Consider the following 16,678-nt stretch of genomic DNA (forward strand, 5'->3'; position numbering starts at 1 on the left):
GCTGGGGTGGGTTGGAAATATGATGAGATTCGGACATTGGTTGATGAGAATATATGTTCTAGAGAATCATTCAATCAAATGTTCGTTTGGGTGGGAAAGGATATGCTGGTTTGGAAGCACACGATGGATGGGGTTTTTACTACGAAGTCGACTTGGCAAATTATCCGTTCACGCGGTAGTATTTGTCCTTGGAAGAAGTGTCTTTAGCAAGATCATGTCCCTAAGAAAATGTCTTTTTTATGTTGATGAGCACGTCAAAATGTTGTTCCCATTGATGCTACTATCCAACAACTTGGGATTCCGATGGTTTCTGAGTGCCATTGTTATGTCGCTAATAAGGTTGAGACATTGGATCATGTGCTTTGTGATGGGGAGGGCCGAGGAGGTTTGGGATTTTTTTGCTACACTTTTTAGCATCCGACTACCACAGGCTTGAGTATGGACAGATGTTTTGAATATATGGTAGTGTTGGGCTTCTTTAGTCTCGCAAGTTCGTTAGTTTCGTGGTATTATTCCTATATTGATCTCTTAGGCTATTTGGAAAGCTCGATGTGCAGCATGGATGGAAGATACTAAATTTGAGTCAAAGGACATTTTTTAGATGGTTAAAGGTTTTATTTTGGATATCTCGGAGTCCATGAGAATGTTTAAAGTAGTGGGGAATCATATTTGAAAGTGTTAAGGGAGCTTAATTGTCCCATTGTGCCAACCAAAGTTAAGAATTTGAAATTGATTGCTTGATCACCACCGACTAGGGAATTCTCAAGCACAACATAGATGGTGGGTCCCTTGGAAATCTTGGGATGGCCGGTGGGGAAGGTGTTGTCCGAGATGCGCAAGGGCAGGTTCTTGAAAGTTTTGCTTATTCTAATGGTCAAGCTACAAATAATATTACTAAGTGTAGAGCCATGCTTGATGAACTTTATCTGTGTCAACAATTGGATTTGCAAAATGTTTTAGTAAAGTTAAACTCTAATGTGGTGATGGGATGGTTTATTTCAAAGACTTGTAAATAATGGTATTTGTGAGACTTTTGGGAGGAAGCACTTTTCTCTTATTTCCTCGATGAATGTTTAGTTTAAACATGTATTTAGAGAAACTAATACAATAACGAATATTTTAGCAAATTATGAGGCGAGTGGCAAGAGTTTAGATTTTTTTTTTTTTTTTTTAGGACTTTGGTTGAGGTAAATTGAAGGGACTTCTACATACAGATAAGGTTGGATATTCCTTACGTTAGATATTAGTGGAGACAGTTTGATTATGTCATCTGTTTTTTTATTACTACGGTATTCCTCCACCATAAGTGAAGATTTTTTTAATAAAATTGAAAGGAAATCACTCATGAACAAGTAATCTTCATCTCTTTAAAAAAAAAGAGAGAAATCTTCGAATTCTGGGGAGATCTTGTACAGAGGGCCGTGCTTGTTATTCCATATTCATAGAATTGTTATATTCTGAGTAGATCATAAAAAGTGTGATTAATAAGTCTCAATATCTTATATTCACTTATATTCAAGAGTAAAAACAACAATGTTCCTACCAAAATTTGATTAACAGATCATTACAATAGCCATGCAAATTTCTCTTCCATTTACACGTGCTACGCTCACTGATATCGCCATTAATCCATATAAATGATTTCCATTTTACATCTATATCATAGGCAAAAATAACAAAGTTAAACTAACTGAACATATTTACTTCATCAAAGCAAAAAGATTGAAAAGATATAGAAAGAAAGCAGAAAATGGATTTTTGCCATATTTTGACGATCAAGCACTGATGTCTACAGAATTCGGTCGGCTAAGCTACCACAAGTCTAAGAACAAGTCCTACACAGGCCGTTTCTGATCATTTACTTTGATCATAAAATGTACAATCCACCCTCTAAAATATTCCAAATGGGGGAGAACCTATAGATGAACAATTATACTCTATATAGCTTCCAATCACTAATTTCAAGCTTCTCCGAGCAAAAACCAATGTCCTCCTCACCGTATCATTTAGGCACACCCCATCTGAACTAACTAGCACTGCCCCATATCCACATAAGACTGTCTTGCAATTTGACCAACCCCACTATTATGAAACAAACCCCAACTAAGATCATCCGATACGACAACAATTTGTCCAAAACTCATTTGAAACAAACCCCATTACCAAGACTCTAATGTAGAACATCCCGGGTATGCATGTTTGCAGACCAAACTATCATAAAGTAAAACCATTCACACATGCCAACTGCTTTGCACACGAACACAATACGCACAGAAATGCTACCTGCCATACTCACACTGTGCAAGAGGAAAACAAAAAAAAAGTGAATGATTCTTAGTTATCCGTAAAAATTAAGTGTGAACGGTTTACTTATATGAGAACTCAGCATTGAACTCCTTTTGAAACCGCTCTTGAGATTTGGCTTTTGCTGCCAATACAACATCATCCACAAATCCCCTTTGTGGAAATTCTTCAGGCATGAGAGCTTGATATGTTTCGAACTGTTCGGCAGCTTCCTTCTCTTTATCTTGCAGGCTGTATATAACTCCCTGCAACAAATTTTTTATTAAAAAAGAAAAAAAAGAAAAGAAAAGAAAAAACTATCGTAATTGTGGGAAACAACAGGCACTGTAAAGGCATCAAAATAGAAGGTAAGGTTTTTAGAGCAATACCAAATTGATTTTATTTCTTTTTTTGATCAGTAATGCCAAATTGATTTTATATCCTAAAATGAATTATTCTTCCTTCAAATCATAAAGTTCATACAATTAATCGTACCAATTCAACAAAGACAATGGGCATTGATAGATGCTTGTTCCTTAATGGTAAATCTTTTCAAAAGAACTTGAACAAGAACAAAGCCCCCGCAACCAAAGGGAGAGGTGCAATTTATCTCTACCGATGAGGGTAAAATATGACTAACTGTGGAATTTTATGGTAGAGGAAAAGAGAGGCTGGGGCATGGAAAGGAGCTGGAGTTCAAATAAAACATGAATTGCAAGAAGTGACGACGTAACATCCAAACCCAATATTTTTTAGGCATTATAAGTTTGGACCACGGGCCCAATTTTTTTAGGCTTTATTATTTGAGGATCTAGTATTGAGGACATAGGATTGGATATGAAATGATGGACCTAGATTCAATCAAGAGTAGGTTCGGCCCATTAGGCCCATATATGGGATGGTTAAGCCCATGTATTTTCTAGCCAAAGCCCATCTGATTTTTGGCTTTTAAATTCGTGATAACTGGAAACCAGCCCCAATTATGATTCCTAAATGGATCCAAAGAATGGCAACATATTTACCCTAGGACTCCTAGCCATTAGGATTCCTAGAAGTCATTTTCAAAACAAACTGAGTTAAATCCGAAAAGCCCTATTATTAGGTTTTTCAAGTCTCATTAAAAGAATTGCATGGCCTAAAAATAGAAAAGCAGAGGCTGCTATGAGTCTGGAAATTTTTTATAGCAATCCCATGTGATGTTGTTCTTCAAGAAAACCAATCCCTAACCCTAGACAACTGCTGCAATTTCAGGAGATTGAAAAAAGAACCAGCCTCACCCTATCAAGTCCAACCCTTTTCCAGCAATTTCAAGTAGGTGATTATTAACACATCTGTTATCGATAGATGCAGAGAGGTAAGCAGCATGATCATACCCTTACATGTATGGTAAACAATGTTTTTTCAAAGTATTATGTATGTATGGCCCTTTATTGGAAGCCCTTTTTAAGCATCAAATTATGATGAAAGTGATTTTTTAATATTTGCTAATATGTGTTTTACATACATCATGATATATTTTCATTTATGATTATGATAAGCTGTCATTATGTGTTCTGCATGCATCATGGAAAGAAAGATAAAAGACAAGTTTTTTCTTTATATATATATATATATATTGTTGGAATCCCCCCAAGTATGCATGCCTATGCGTAGCCACCTCCTCATGTGCAGCCACCCACCCACCAAAAGTCCCTTGTCCATATTAGGACACCCCAATTCTTTGGCAGCAAACATTGACCATAAATTACTGCACCGAAATAAGCTATTGGGAATCTTCCTCTTGGTCAAGAATTGTGGGTGTTTGTCCCCTATGGCTTCTCCTATTAAAGGAGGTCATTTGCTTAAGATTAAAACCATCCTCACTAAGGTGAGCGATCAGGAAGAGGCAAAATGTAAAGGATCTTCACTAAGGTGAGCGATTAGAAAGTGGGCAAAAGAGAGAGAGTGGACGTGAGAAACTTTGAGTGTTTGTAATCTCATACAAATATATTGAATTTGGCTCCAGTGCACGTAAGCAAGTTGCCGAACCACTTAAATATTATCTCTATATCGTCTTGTGTGATTTCTGGACAGGTTCTAGGCGCAACTATTGGTATCAGAGCTTTGGTTTCATGCTGTCCAGAAAAATCAAGTTGATCGAAAGCAACTTTTGATCACACTATGACGTCCCTCGCGTCAAAATGAATCCGTTGCCGCAAACGGCATTAAAAAAGGATCCTGGAGGAGCCTATACACGCCCCTCGAAGTCGGAGAGTGCATAGACGCGCCTCAGTTGCACCAGAGGAAAAGACGAGTGGGTAACACACACCCCCACTCGTGGTGGAGGAAGAAGACGCGTGAAAGACAGGCAGGCTCTCATGTGCCCCCAAGCGCATCCCAGGTTGAAGACGCATGAGAGGCACACGCCAACTCGCCCCCACGGGCCCTAGGAAAACTCGACGCGTGATACACACGCTCCTCATGTGCCCCAGAAGCACAGCCTTAGTGCGTGTAACACACGCGCCAGACAATCTGGATCGTTGAAATTCCAGATCATTTTTGTGCTTGATCTAAGCCATTTGGAGTCCGATTTCAACAATCAAATAGTACTTTCCAACTATTTGGATCATTCCAGACTCATCCGTACGGTGGGAATGTTGAGATTCACCATCGGTACTTTCGACCTGAACCATCCATAAGTTGCAGATCATTTTGGACTTGACCTATGTCATTTGGAGTCTAATTGCGATGATCAAATAGTGCTGACAAACTATTTGGATCATTCTGGACTCATCCATACAGTGGGAATGTTGAGATTCGCCATCGGTACTTTCGATCTAAACCATCCATAAGTTGTAGATCATTTTGGGCTTGATCAACGCCATTTGGAGTTTAATTGCGATGATCAAATTGTGCTGACAAACTATTTGGATCATTCCGGACTCATCCTTAACGGTGGGAATATTGAGATTCTCCTTCGGTACTTTCGATCTGAACTGTTCAGACTTCAGATCATTTTGGGCTTGATCTACACCATTTGGAGTCTAATTGCGATGATAAAATAGTGTTGACAAACTATTTGGATCATTCCGGACTCATTTGTACGGTAGGAATGTTGAGATTTGCCATCGGTACTTTCAATCTGAGCTGTTCAGAATTCAGATTAATTTTGAGCTTGATCTACGCCATTTGTAGTCCAATTGTGATGATCAAATAGTGCTGAAAACTATTTGGATCATTCCGGACTCATCCGTACGATGGGAATGTTGAGATTTGCCATCGATACTAATGATCTGGACCATTCAAACTTCAAATCAATTGTGGGCTTGATCAAAGCCAGCTGGAGTTCAATCTCGGCGGACTCATTTGTTTTGGGCTTAATCTCAGCCAGCTGGAGTCATGCAGGAATCATTTGTTTTTGTCTTGATCGCAGCCAGTTGTTGTGTAAGACTCATATGTTTTGGGCTTGATCTCAGCCAGTTGGAGTCGTGCCAGACTCATTTGTTTTGGGCTTGATGTCAGCCAGTTGGAGTCCAATTCAGTCGGACTCAATTCTTTTGGGCTTGATTTAAGCCAATTGGGATCGTGAAGTTTGAATAGCAAACTTCAAATCATTGGACGATGCTGATTAACTTGTTATATCAGCAAGTTTTGACAATCATACAACTCATGAAGCATAATGTTATTAAAATGAGAACCGCAACGGATCTCATTGTGGCTTTCTTTGAAAAGCTAGTTACAAATAACAAATTGCAAATAAAGAAACAATTCAACTTCAAAAAAAGGCAGAATGTACTTTTGCTGCCCAATAGTATTTTTGGCGTAGTGGTAAAAAAGTTGGGAGGTTATGAGAATGACTATGAGTAATTCTACAAAGAAGTTGAAGTTAAAGTTTGATAATATAAGAGATCTTATCTTGAATGAGGAGGTGCACAGAAGAGATTCTGGCAAGATTTCGAATTTGTTGATCCTGAATGTCAATAATCAAGGCAGAAACTTGAATTTGTCAAAGTCCAGGAATAAAGGCAAAGGCAAGTCAAGATTTGGACAACAGATAACTCGCTAGGAATTGTGACAAGACAAGCCACAAGAGAATACTAAAATTAGGAAAAAACTGAGAATGATGCTATGAATATGGTGACTAAAGAAATACATGACGTCCTATTTCCTGCAGTGCACAATGCTGTTAAAGACAGCTTGAAGACAGCAGTCATTCAATAGTGTTTTCTCAAAAATGCATGGAAGGTCACGAATGATTCATTGGTCTTGACTCGTGGTAATAGTCGTTTAAATTAGATGAGGAAGTAAAAGGAAATCAATTTTACTTTTCCCCATCTAAACCTAAAGAAATCTCCCTAGACCACGACATGAAGCAAAAGTGTGAGAGATGGAAACAAAACGTCAGATATTCCAAGGATGTCTACACCTATAGTTGATGATCGCATTACCAAGACGATCAAACATCCATAGTGGTTACTACCTTAAACTATATCCTACTGAATGAAGGTAGTGAACTGTGGTATAAAGAAAAATCTTGCAAGAATAGAGATTATGCAAGTTGGAGATTGCACACAAGATGGGCACATCGACTAAAGACAGTAGTAGGATGATGAGTCAATCGCCCAGGTCAAAGAATGAAACCTCAGCAATAGGTTCTCTAATATGTGTCAAGGTCCGTGTGAGACCATTGATTCCCAATGTAGTGAGAGATGTGTTGCCCTATATAGATGTGTTGATTAAGGACATTATACGTGATGAACTAAAGTTATGCATCACTTTAGTTAGTCTTCTAACTTGAAGACATAAGCTGTAAAATTGCAGAGATGATAAGGGATCATGCTGGAGATAGAGGCTGGCATGTTGAGAACCAATCTCCAAGTTGGAGATTGGTGATTGTAGGATTATGGAACCTGGTTTGAAAGCTGTAAAGGCATCAGGTAGATTGTTCTCTCAGTTGTGGCTTGAACGAAACTCAGTTTGTTCAAGGTATGCATGAGTGTGGACTGATGGACTCGAGCGAAAGAAGAATCTTAAGGAATTGAGATTGTGCAGCAAAGCACTTGTAAATCTCATTTGAAGAAAATCCCTTGCAAGTTCCGTGGATGTAGACGATGCTGATGCATTTGGAGAAGCATCCGAACATCCATTTGAAGACACACTTGAAGATGCAATTAATAGCGGAAATCTCTCATAGCTAACAAACATTCCAATGAGGGAGTGCAATCATTTAAAGGATGTAACCGTTTGTAGCATCCTATTATGGCACACTTGGGTGGAGGGGTGATTATTGGAATCCCCCAAGTATGCATGCCCATGCGCAGCTACCTCCTCGTGTAGCCACCCACCCACCGAAAGTCCCTTGTCCATATTAGGACACCCCAATTGCCTGGCAGCAAACATTTACCATAAATTGTTGCACCGAAAGAAGCTATTGAAAATCTTTCTCTTGGTCAAGAATTGTGGGTGTTTGTCTCCTATGGCTTCTCCTATAAAAGGAGATCATTTACTAAAAATTAAAACCATTCTTACTAAGGTGAGCGATCAGGAAGAGGCAAAATGTACGGGATCCTCACTAAGGTGAGCGATCAGGAAGTTGGCAAAAGAGAGAGTGGATGTGAGAAACTTTGAGTGTTTGTAATCTCATACAAACATATTGAATTTGGCTCCAGTGGATGTAGGCAAGTTGCCAAACCACTTAAATATTGTCTATATATCATCTTGTGTGATTTCTGAACAGGTTCTAGGCACAATACATTCCTTAGTCAAAATTTAGATAAAAAGCTTCTTCTTTATGTCCTCAATCGCCTTGGATTAATTATATGTTAGGATAAGAATGTATTTGATCAGCTATATAGTCTTTCTGTTGAGAGAAACTCAGTTTGCTCAAGGTGTGCATGAGTATGTACTCATGGACTCAAGCGAAAGAAGAATCCTAAGGAGTTGAGATTGTGCAGTAAAGCACTTGTAAATCTCCTTTGAAGAAAATCTCTTGCAAGTTTTGTGGATATAGACGATACTGATGCATTTGAAGATGCATTTGGAGAGGCATCTGGACATTCATTTGAAGATGCACTTGCAGATGCATTTTATAGCGGAAATCTCTCATGGCTAACAAGCATTCCAATGAGGGAGTGCAATCATTTGAAAGATGCAACCGTTTGTAGTGGAAATCTCTCATGGCTAACAAGCATTCCAATGAGGGAGTGCAATCATTTGAAAGATGCAACCGTTTGTAGTATCCTATTATGGCACACTTGGGTGGAGGGGGTTATTGTTGGAATCCCCCCAAGTATGCATGCCCATGCACAACCACCTCCTCATGTGTAGCCACCCACCGAAAGTCCCTTGCCCATATTAGGACACCCCAATTCTCTAGCAGCAAACATTAACCATAAATTGATGCACCGAAAAAAGCTATTGGAAATCTTCCTCTTGGTCAAGAATTGTGGGTGTTTGTTCCCTATGGCTTCTCCTATAAAAAGAGGTCATTTGCTGAAGATTAACATCATCCTCACTAAGGTGAGCGATCAGGAAGAGGCAAAATGTAAGGGATCCTCACTGAGGTAAGTGATCAAGGCAAAGGGCTGTGTGCAAAATATAGATTCTGGGAAGACCCAGAACAAATGGCCTCTTAAGAGATAGAGAACTTGTTTATGAGTATTTGTAATTTTGCACAAACATATTAAAAATACTGAATTTTCACTCCAGTAGACGTAGGCAAGTTGCCGAACCATTTAAATATTATTTCTATATCGTCTCGTGTGATTCTTGGACAAGTTTGTTGCACAACATATATATATATATATATATATATATCAGTGGGTGCCAGTTTGTACACACTTCAACTAATCCCATGTTATTAATCTATTATTGAATTGATACAATCAGTGATGAGAAGTAACATGCATTCAGTAGGATGTCTATATATTTACTCTCACTAATCATGCTACTGTGAACTATCACTAAAATCATAATATACCAACTAATATGCCAGGTGCCTACAACTCCATCCAGGGTGTTGACTATGTAATTTGACTAGACAAATGGAAAATGGTACCAATCCAACCCACAAATTTTAGCAGCAGCAATCAAATGGTGCAAATAGACTCACCCGGCACAGATAAGGCCGAAAATCTCGAGGATTCTCATTGACCAGATCTTGAAGCTTCTTCAATGCCTCATCCAATTCCCCCTATGAGGCATACAATTAAATAAGTACTTAACAATTAGAAGATCTTATATTTTCTAAGAATAACACATGCCCTGCCAATTAATATATCAATTTGTTCCTCAAGATGCAATGCTAGCACAAGAGAAGGATATAATCTCAATGGTGCAAACATCCAAGCACCCCCACCCCAAGTCAAAGGTTTTCCAATTTAAGCAGCTAGTAGTGATTACAAGTCACCTCTACAACATGCATTTGTGCAATTAGGATTTTGATATTCCTCGCCTCAGTTTCTCTTTTTTCACAGCAAGCAATATCTAGAGCTTTATTCAGCATCTCCAAGACAGCTGGGCCTTCACGGTTCTTATGCATTACCAAAGCCAGACCCTGTATAAAGAGGACAACTTTGAGTTTCATTGCTCACAAGTCTAGACCTCTGAACAAGACAGAGGCATCGCGATGCATTTACAAATCTGTTATGCATATAAAACATGCAGCTGACCTTGAACAAATAAAGCACCCATAAAATGCTTTTCAAGATGCATGCAGCCAGCTAGATACTGGGGTAAAACCCAACTAAAGACAAAAAAGTAAAACAATAGTCAAAAGATCTCTAGTAACTGGTAGCCTACATACTATGTCTATTGAAGATGCAACTTAAAAAATCTGCCCAGAGAAAACACTGAACAAATTTTGTGAATACATAATTTATTGATAAGACAGAAAAAAGACAGCCCTTTACAAAATAATAGCAGTAACCCTCACTTCTTGAGGGAAGGCATAGTTTTCATACCTAGCATATGAACCGCAAAGCAAAACTACATTGCTGTAGCAGGTTAAACACCTCCCACTCCACCCCCCCCCCCCCCCCCCCCAAACAACCCAAAAAAAAAATTACTTTTAACTTATTGACTAGTAGCAACAATTGAATTCATTCCGATTGCAAATCCAACAAATGCTTCCAACGACCAATATACTTAAACTTCCAACGACCAAATTGCTGTTCCTCAGCTGGCTTTTGGAACCATCATGAAACATTTCTGTTTTAGAGTCCAAGTAGCACACAGAAACTTCCATATGACCTTTTTAGCATACATACCGTCTGTAGATTGGCTTTTTTATAACAAAAAAGCCAGTAGATTCTTCTTAGACTACTATTGGGAAAATTTTGTAAACAGAATCACTACCAACGGCCTGTTGATTCCAGAATTTTATTTACCTGGTTATTAATAAAACTGTTTGAATTTAACCATTCAAAAATATAACCAGTCGAGAGGTCAATGAAATTGCAGGTGCCAAAAGCCTACAAGGGCTCCCTATTACCAACCATCTACCCACTACAACAAGATTCAATTTACTTTTAACTAAAAATAACAGAGCACCTACCCTATCAAAGTACGTTCTTTAAGGCAACAGTTCAATTTCCAAGCACTAAATGTCTTGGATGGCAACATCCTTCTTGGTTAATTGAACAGACAAACTCCAAAGTATTAAATTCATGCAAGCAAGAATTAGAAAATAGTGATTTTTCAGACATGACATGATGGACCTCAAAAATCATTTTAGTTGCCACCAAAAGCAATTTCTGCTCAATTTTTTCTGAAGTGCATCCATTCACCCCAAAGGTTCTTCATTTTTTCTCTCTTTTCCCTTTAATATAAGTTATCCTCCTTCAAAGATTTACCTCAACCTTAACTCTCCTGGTGTTAATTTGAGAGAGAGAGAGAGAGAGAGAGAGAGAGAGAGAGAGAGAAAAAGAGGAAAAGATTTTAATGATCTATGTCTACAAAAACAGTAAATCTCACATCATACCACGTGTATGAACATGGAGAGACGATAGTTTCTTATGGAAATTGGGGAAATAAATGTGTAAATAGAATAGTGGCAGCAACCAATTGAAGCCCCTCTAAAGAAGTTTTCATATCTCACAATGTTAGAAAAATACACATGTGAACCTAATTAGCGTTTGCAATGTGAATTTTCACACGTACCAAAGAATAATGAACAGACTACCGACAGAACATATGTCCCGCTTACAACGTCCTAAACCAGTCTCAAAGACTCCCCAGAATGCGGCTTACCAGCCAACGTAAATGTTCTTCACACATCTATCTCAAATTCTAGTCCGCCTTCATATATATCAGACATTCAATATAGCTTAAAAGTGATGTGTCCAATTCATTCTGTATATATGTAACTAATTACACATGATACACCTACAAAATCACAACGCATAAGCATGGAAGCGGCAACGAAGTTTTAAAAACTTCCAAACAAAAATTAAAAGCCATGAAACCATACATGTAAAGCTTTGAGTGAGAGAGGCGTCTCCTCCAAGATTTCCTTAAACAGTCTCTTAGCCTTACTCAATTGACCCATCATCTCATAACAATGCGCCATCAACAGCCTCCATTCAACCTCGTCAGGCTCCTCTTTAATCAACCTCTCCACGTACTGCACAGCCTCCTTTGGCTTCCCTCTCCTCATTTTCCCATATAAAACCACCTTCAAAGCCTCGACATTTCTAGGGTCCTTCTCCAAAACCTTCTCACACATCTCCTCGTCATCACCTTGCCCTTTCTGAGTATCTATCTTTTCCTCCATATTTGCAGCAGAACTACTTGTTTGAGCCGTTAGTGCTATAGCTGCTCCTGTTTTACGGCACCCCATAAAAGTTAATATGCCAATAAGCAAAACCACTATCTTCTCTGAAAAATATTTAGAAATGGTTTTCTGGGGCGAGAGAGAATAATCCAAATTTGAGAATTTTGAAGTGGGCACGCTAAAACCGGAGGTTTGAGAGAAGTGAGTGAGGAGGCGAGAGGGTCTTGCGGATACACGAAGTTGGGTTAGTCGAGATGGCAGTGTTAGACGATAGAGTGATTTGTGAAAGCAGGTTGAATTGACGAAGGATGAGATTGGTGGTGGTTTGAATGACTTACAGAGCTTGGAGTTGAGAAATCTGGAATTGTGAATTTCTGTTTGTGCGGAGAGAGAGCTAGTGGTTATTGAAGATGAACTCATTCTTCAGACCAGTTGACCATGAAAACCTAGGATTTGGTATCAGATTTGCCTGGAGTTTTGTAATATATAAGGTTGCGTACACTATAATACGTATCAATATTAATTTATTTATATTTAAATTTTAAATTAATATTATTTTTAATAAAATTTATAAATTTTAAATTAATATTATTTTTAATAAAATTTACTTTTTAATCAATTACATTATATTAATATATAAATTAATTTATAATTATATTTATATTTATATTTTTTTAAATTAATTTAAGATTATACTTATAATTATATTTATAATTATATTTTTCCTAAAGAGTAAACTCCACGTAAGAACTTCCAGTCGGGAGGTTTTAATTTTTAAATGAGCAAGAGTGTGAGTGTCCCCTCTAAACGGGAGGAACCAATCCGGTACATTCCGGTCTCATATAAATATTCTTATTTTTTTTAAGTGAGATGCTTTGAACCGGCGGCACTTATTATCTGTATTTGTCGGAAATCAATAAGGAGTGGACACATATGCTATGCTTTATGAAACATTTGTGAGTGCGCAACATGCGATCAATGCCTCCTCCCCCCTCCCCCCCCCCCCCCCCCCGACCCCCCCTTCTCTCTGCATTCTCATTTCTGCAGATCCTGCCCCCACCCAACCACCCTCTTCTCGTTGCGCTCCCCTCTTCTCTCTGCGCTCCCCATTTCTGCAATCTCCCCCCACCCTGCCGACCCCCTCTCTGCTCTCCCAGTGGTCCCGATCTCGCACACCGATCTCACACACAAACCCATATTCTGTCTCTCCTGTATGCCGATCTCACACACCAACGAACCGACCAACCCATCATGGTAAATGCTAGAAACTATAGGTGAAATGCAATATTTTTGTGTGAACCGACTGTCCTATTTTCAATCTATAGGTGAAATAATTTTTGTGTGAAATCCACCCATAATTTTTGAGTACATGCTAGAAACTATACTACAATCTTTTTCATGATTCTATAATTTTTGTGTAAACCGACTGTAATTTTTTCAAGATTCTTGCATAATTTTTTTTTCTATTATTAAGTGTTAATGGCAGTGTAGATAAAAGTAGTTCAAACGTGAGGCTTGTGCATGGCCATTTCAGTTTCTTTCGTGTTCGGGGGACAAAGAGACTGAATGGGTGAGGATGACGGAGATGGGGAGGCTGGGTTTCGAGCGAGTGAGAGAGTTTCTTGCGTGTTCGGGGGAGATCGAGCGACAGAGAGACTGAATGGGTGAGGAAGACAGAGATGGGGAGGCTGGGTTTCGAGCGAGTGAGAGTTCTTTCGTGTTCGGGGGAGATCGATCGACAGAGTGAGACGAATGGATGAGGTATTGGCTTTCGAACTGAATCTCCTATTGCGCGGCATAACGGGTAGTGTGTAACCAATGACATGGCATATTTCTATTGGCTTCCGATATTTTGTGTTTACAGGAGACACCGACGTGAAGTTATTCTCTTTTTTAAATTAAAATTTTTTAAATAAATATTAATTTTAATTAATATTGTTGTAAAACGTTTAAGAGAAGTAATAAAAGTTTAGAAAGATTGCAATTGCAATGGTCAGGAGTTTAAAATTATTTATTTTGAATGTCATATAAATGATCGTCAAGACACCATCTTTTAGAAATAAAAAATATGAAAGGATGATATATTAATTAATGAGATACATTTTTAGATTTTAAGAATCCCAAGATTTTTTTGTAAGGGTAAAACATATTTTATTCATTCAAACAAGACATTACATCTTTGACCCGAGACATTACAAGTCAATTATTGCATTTAAAGCTCCCCAATACATAGATTTCTTTGTGACTAGTATAGTCTAATCCATTATATAACTCTACACATACAAACCGTCTGAAAAATAGCACTCTGTCTTATGACAGAATTAACAAACCTCACACTTCGTCTAAGACAGAATAGAGGACACACTCTATGAACAAAAGTCCAAGAGATAATGTGTTTTTTTTTAAATCCTAAAACAAAGGAAATTACATAAAACATAAAAATATGAAAAAATAACTAATTATATCTTGAAAAGCAGTAGATCCACATTTTCAACCTTAGAGAAAATAAAAAAACACCAAATAAAGAGACTGTGGTCGCGCACTTTGAATCGTGCATGTGGCTCATGAGCCTTTGTCTACGATGAAATTCTTCGCACGTTCGAAGGATCGGCGCCTTGGGAATCATGCAGTGGGATGCATGGCGGTCGATGAGCTCTAAGAACACCAAATCTGTATTTCGCCATACTTTGAGCAAAAACAACAAAAAACTAGAAAGGAAAAGAAACTAGAGAGAGAAGGAAGTAGGGAGGAGGGAGGGAGGAGCCGAAGCTCCATCCCCCTATGACTAGGTTCAATTTTTTTTTATGGGTTTTTAGAGAGAATGTAGAGTCTCTCTCTCTCTAACAGGTGCTTCCACAAAGAGGCGATACGCAATTTCTTATAAAATGTTGAGTCATAAGAATCTCAAGACTTGATACATGAATGTGGTAGAATTCTAAAATGTGGTATCTAAATGGTCCTCCACCTAGTTTATATATATATTTATAACATTCCCCCTGAATGAACATATATAAATAACATGCATTATTAAAACTTTGTTAAGGAAAAATCCGATAGGAAAAAATCAATGGTGAATGAAAATAGTACAGCATTCTTGTGTACCTTTGAATACTGTAGGATTGCTTCATTAAAATCCTTTAAAAGAAATTTCAATGAGAAAAAATATTAGTGAAGAAAAAAAGTACAATATGTTTAATTATTTTCTCCTATTTAAAAGTAAGTAGAGCTTCAATCGTTTATAATAAAATGTCCTTGCATTGACCCATTCCATTTGTGTAGCAACTTCTTATATGTTGTAGTTGGTAATGTTTTGGATAATAAATATGTCAAATTATCACTTGATCATATTTGTTTAACATCAATATCACTGCTCTTCTAGAATTCATATATATAAAAGAACTTTGGCGAGATATGCTTGATTCTACTACCTTTGATATTGTCTCCCCTGATTTGTGGATACAATCAACATTATCTTCATATAATATTGTTAGGTTATCTTTGATTGTGGGTAAACCACATTTTTCTCGAATGTGTTGAATTATTGATGTTAACCAAATGAACTCTTGGTTTGCTTCATGAATTGCAATAATCTCAGAGTGGTTGGAAGTAACAACTAATGTTTGCTTGATAGATTTCCTTGAAATAGTAGTACCACCCCCAAGTGAAAATGTATCATGTTTTTTTATCTCCCTTATGCGGATTAGAAAGGTAACATCGGTTTGCATAACCAATTAATTGAGGATTGGACCATTTTGGACAGAACAATCACATGTCAATTTGGAGGGCCTATTTTAGCTGAGGACTCATTCCATCTTAAAAGCCTAATCTAAAAGAAGCCCACTAGGAGAGGCCTTTTGTTGACTGGAGGGAACTAGAGAGTCCAAAGCTCACAAAGTTACACACACACACCATGCCATCTTTCACGGAAAGATAGAGATTTCATACAGATATGTGATCATTTCGGTTATCGGGTGATGATCCACACCTATAAACTCTAAACAAAATAAGCATCACGTATAAACTTATATATACCAGGTTACTCTTGATAGTAAGGGATCGAACTCTCTTTTGAATTCTAAATCATTTTGTTATACTTTACTGACTTAAGCATCGGAGTTTTTCCCAGGCGGATCACGCTAGAGCCTCTTGACATCACGCAGGTGACACAGTTGAATGGTTGAAGAGAGGAAGTGGGACAAGTCCTTAACACAATTGTTCCACAACAATAGTGTATAATATGTTTGACTCCCATTCCAATGCCATCTAATTGGTGAAGGACAGTATCTTACTAGTAAGTTAACTGAAAATACAATATATGGTCATTTGTAATTTGTAAGATACATCAATGTATCAGCTGCACTTAGATATGGTACTTCAAAATAAAAAATTTCTTTGCCGTCTTATTAATGGCAAAATGGGTTTTTTTTTTCACATCAAATGATTGAATAACCATTAGAATATTCAAGGGATAAACTTTGTTCCTATAAAAGTGCTTCTAGACTTTTGTTGTATATGTTGACTGATAGATAACAACTCCATTTGAAAAATGCTCAATGTGCAGAGAGCATTGAAGATACACAAAGTTGAGTTAGTTGAAATGTGAATGTTAGACGTTACAGTGGTTTGTGAAAGTAGGGTGAATTG

At 37.8% G+C, this 16,678-nt stretch overlaps 1 protein-coding gene across 1 annotated transcript; it reads right to left on the reverse strand.

The window, feature by feature from the left end:
* Window positions 1-1,739: 1,739 nt before the first annotated feature.
* Window positions 1,740-12,511, reverse strand: LOC122303512 (protein SLOW GREEN 1, chloroplastic). The gene is made up of 4 exons (XM_043115325.1): window positions 11,732-12,511; window positions 9,671-9,817; window positions 9,374-9,454; window positions 1,740-2,549 (listed from the first exon to the last, which is right to left on the reverse strand). The coding sequence occupies exons 1-4, from the start codon at window positions 12,452-12,454 to the stop codon at window positions 2,367-2,369; spliced, it is 1,134 nt and encodes a 377-aa protein (XP_042971259.1). The 5' UTR covers window positions 12,455-12,511; the 3' UTR covers window positions 1,740-2,366.
* Between the last annotated feature and the right edge of the window lie 4,167 nt (window positions 12,512-16,678).

Source organism: Carya illinoinensis, chromosome 3, assembly GCF_018687715.1.
Source record: "Carya illinoinensis cultivar Pawnee chromosome 3, C.illinoinensisPawnee_v1, whole genome shotgun sequence".
Classification (NCBI taxonomy): Eukaryota; Viridiplantae; Streptophyta; class Magnoliopsida; order Fagales; family Juglandaceae; genus Carya; species Carya illinoinensis.

What these genes read in the sequence shown, in the direction of transcription:
- LOC122303512 (XM_043115325.1), bottom strand. Translation starts at nt 12,454, where the DNA reads ATGAGTTCATCTTCAATAACCACTAGCTCTCTCTCCGCACAAACAGAA. An exon ending in TCTCACTCAAAGCTTTACAT is followed by an intron (nt 9,818 to 11,731) that starts GTATGGTTTCAT and finishes CTCTTTATACAG; the next exon opens with GGTCTGGCTTTGGTAATGCA. An exon ending in CACAAATGCATGTTGTAGAG is followed by an intron (nt 9,455 to 9,670) that starts GTGACTTGTAAT and finishes TATGCCTCATAG; the next exon opens with GGGGAATTGGATGAGGCATT.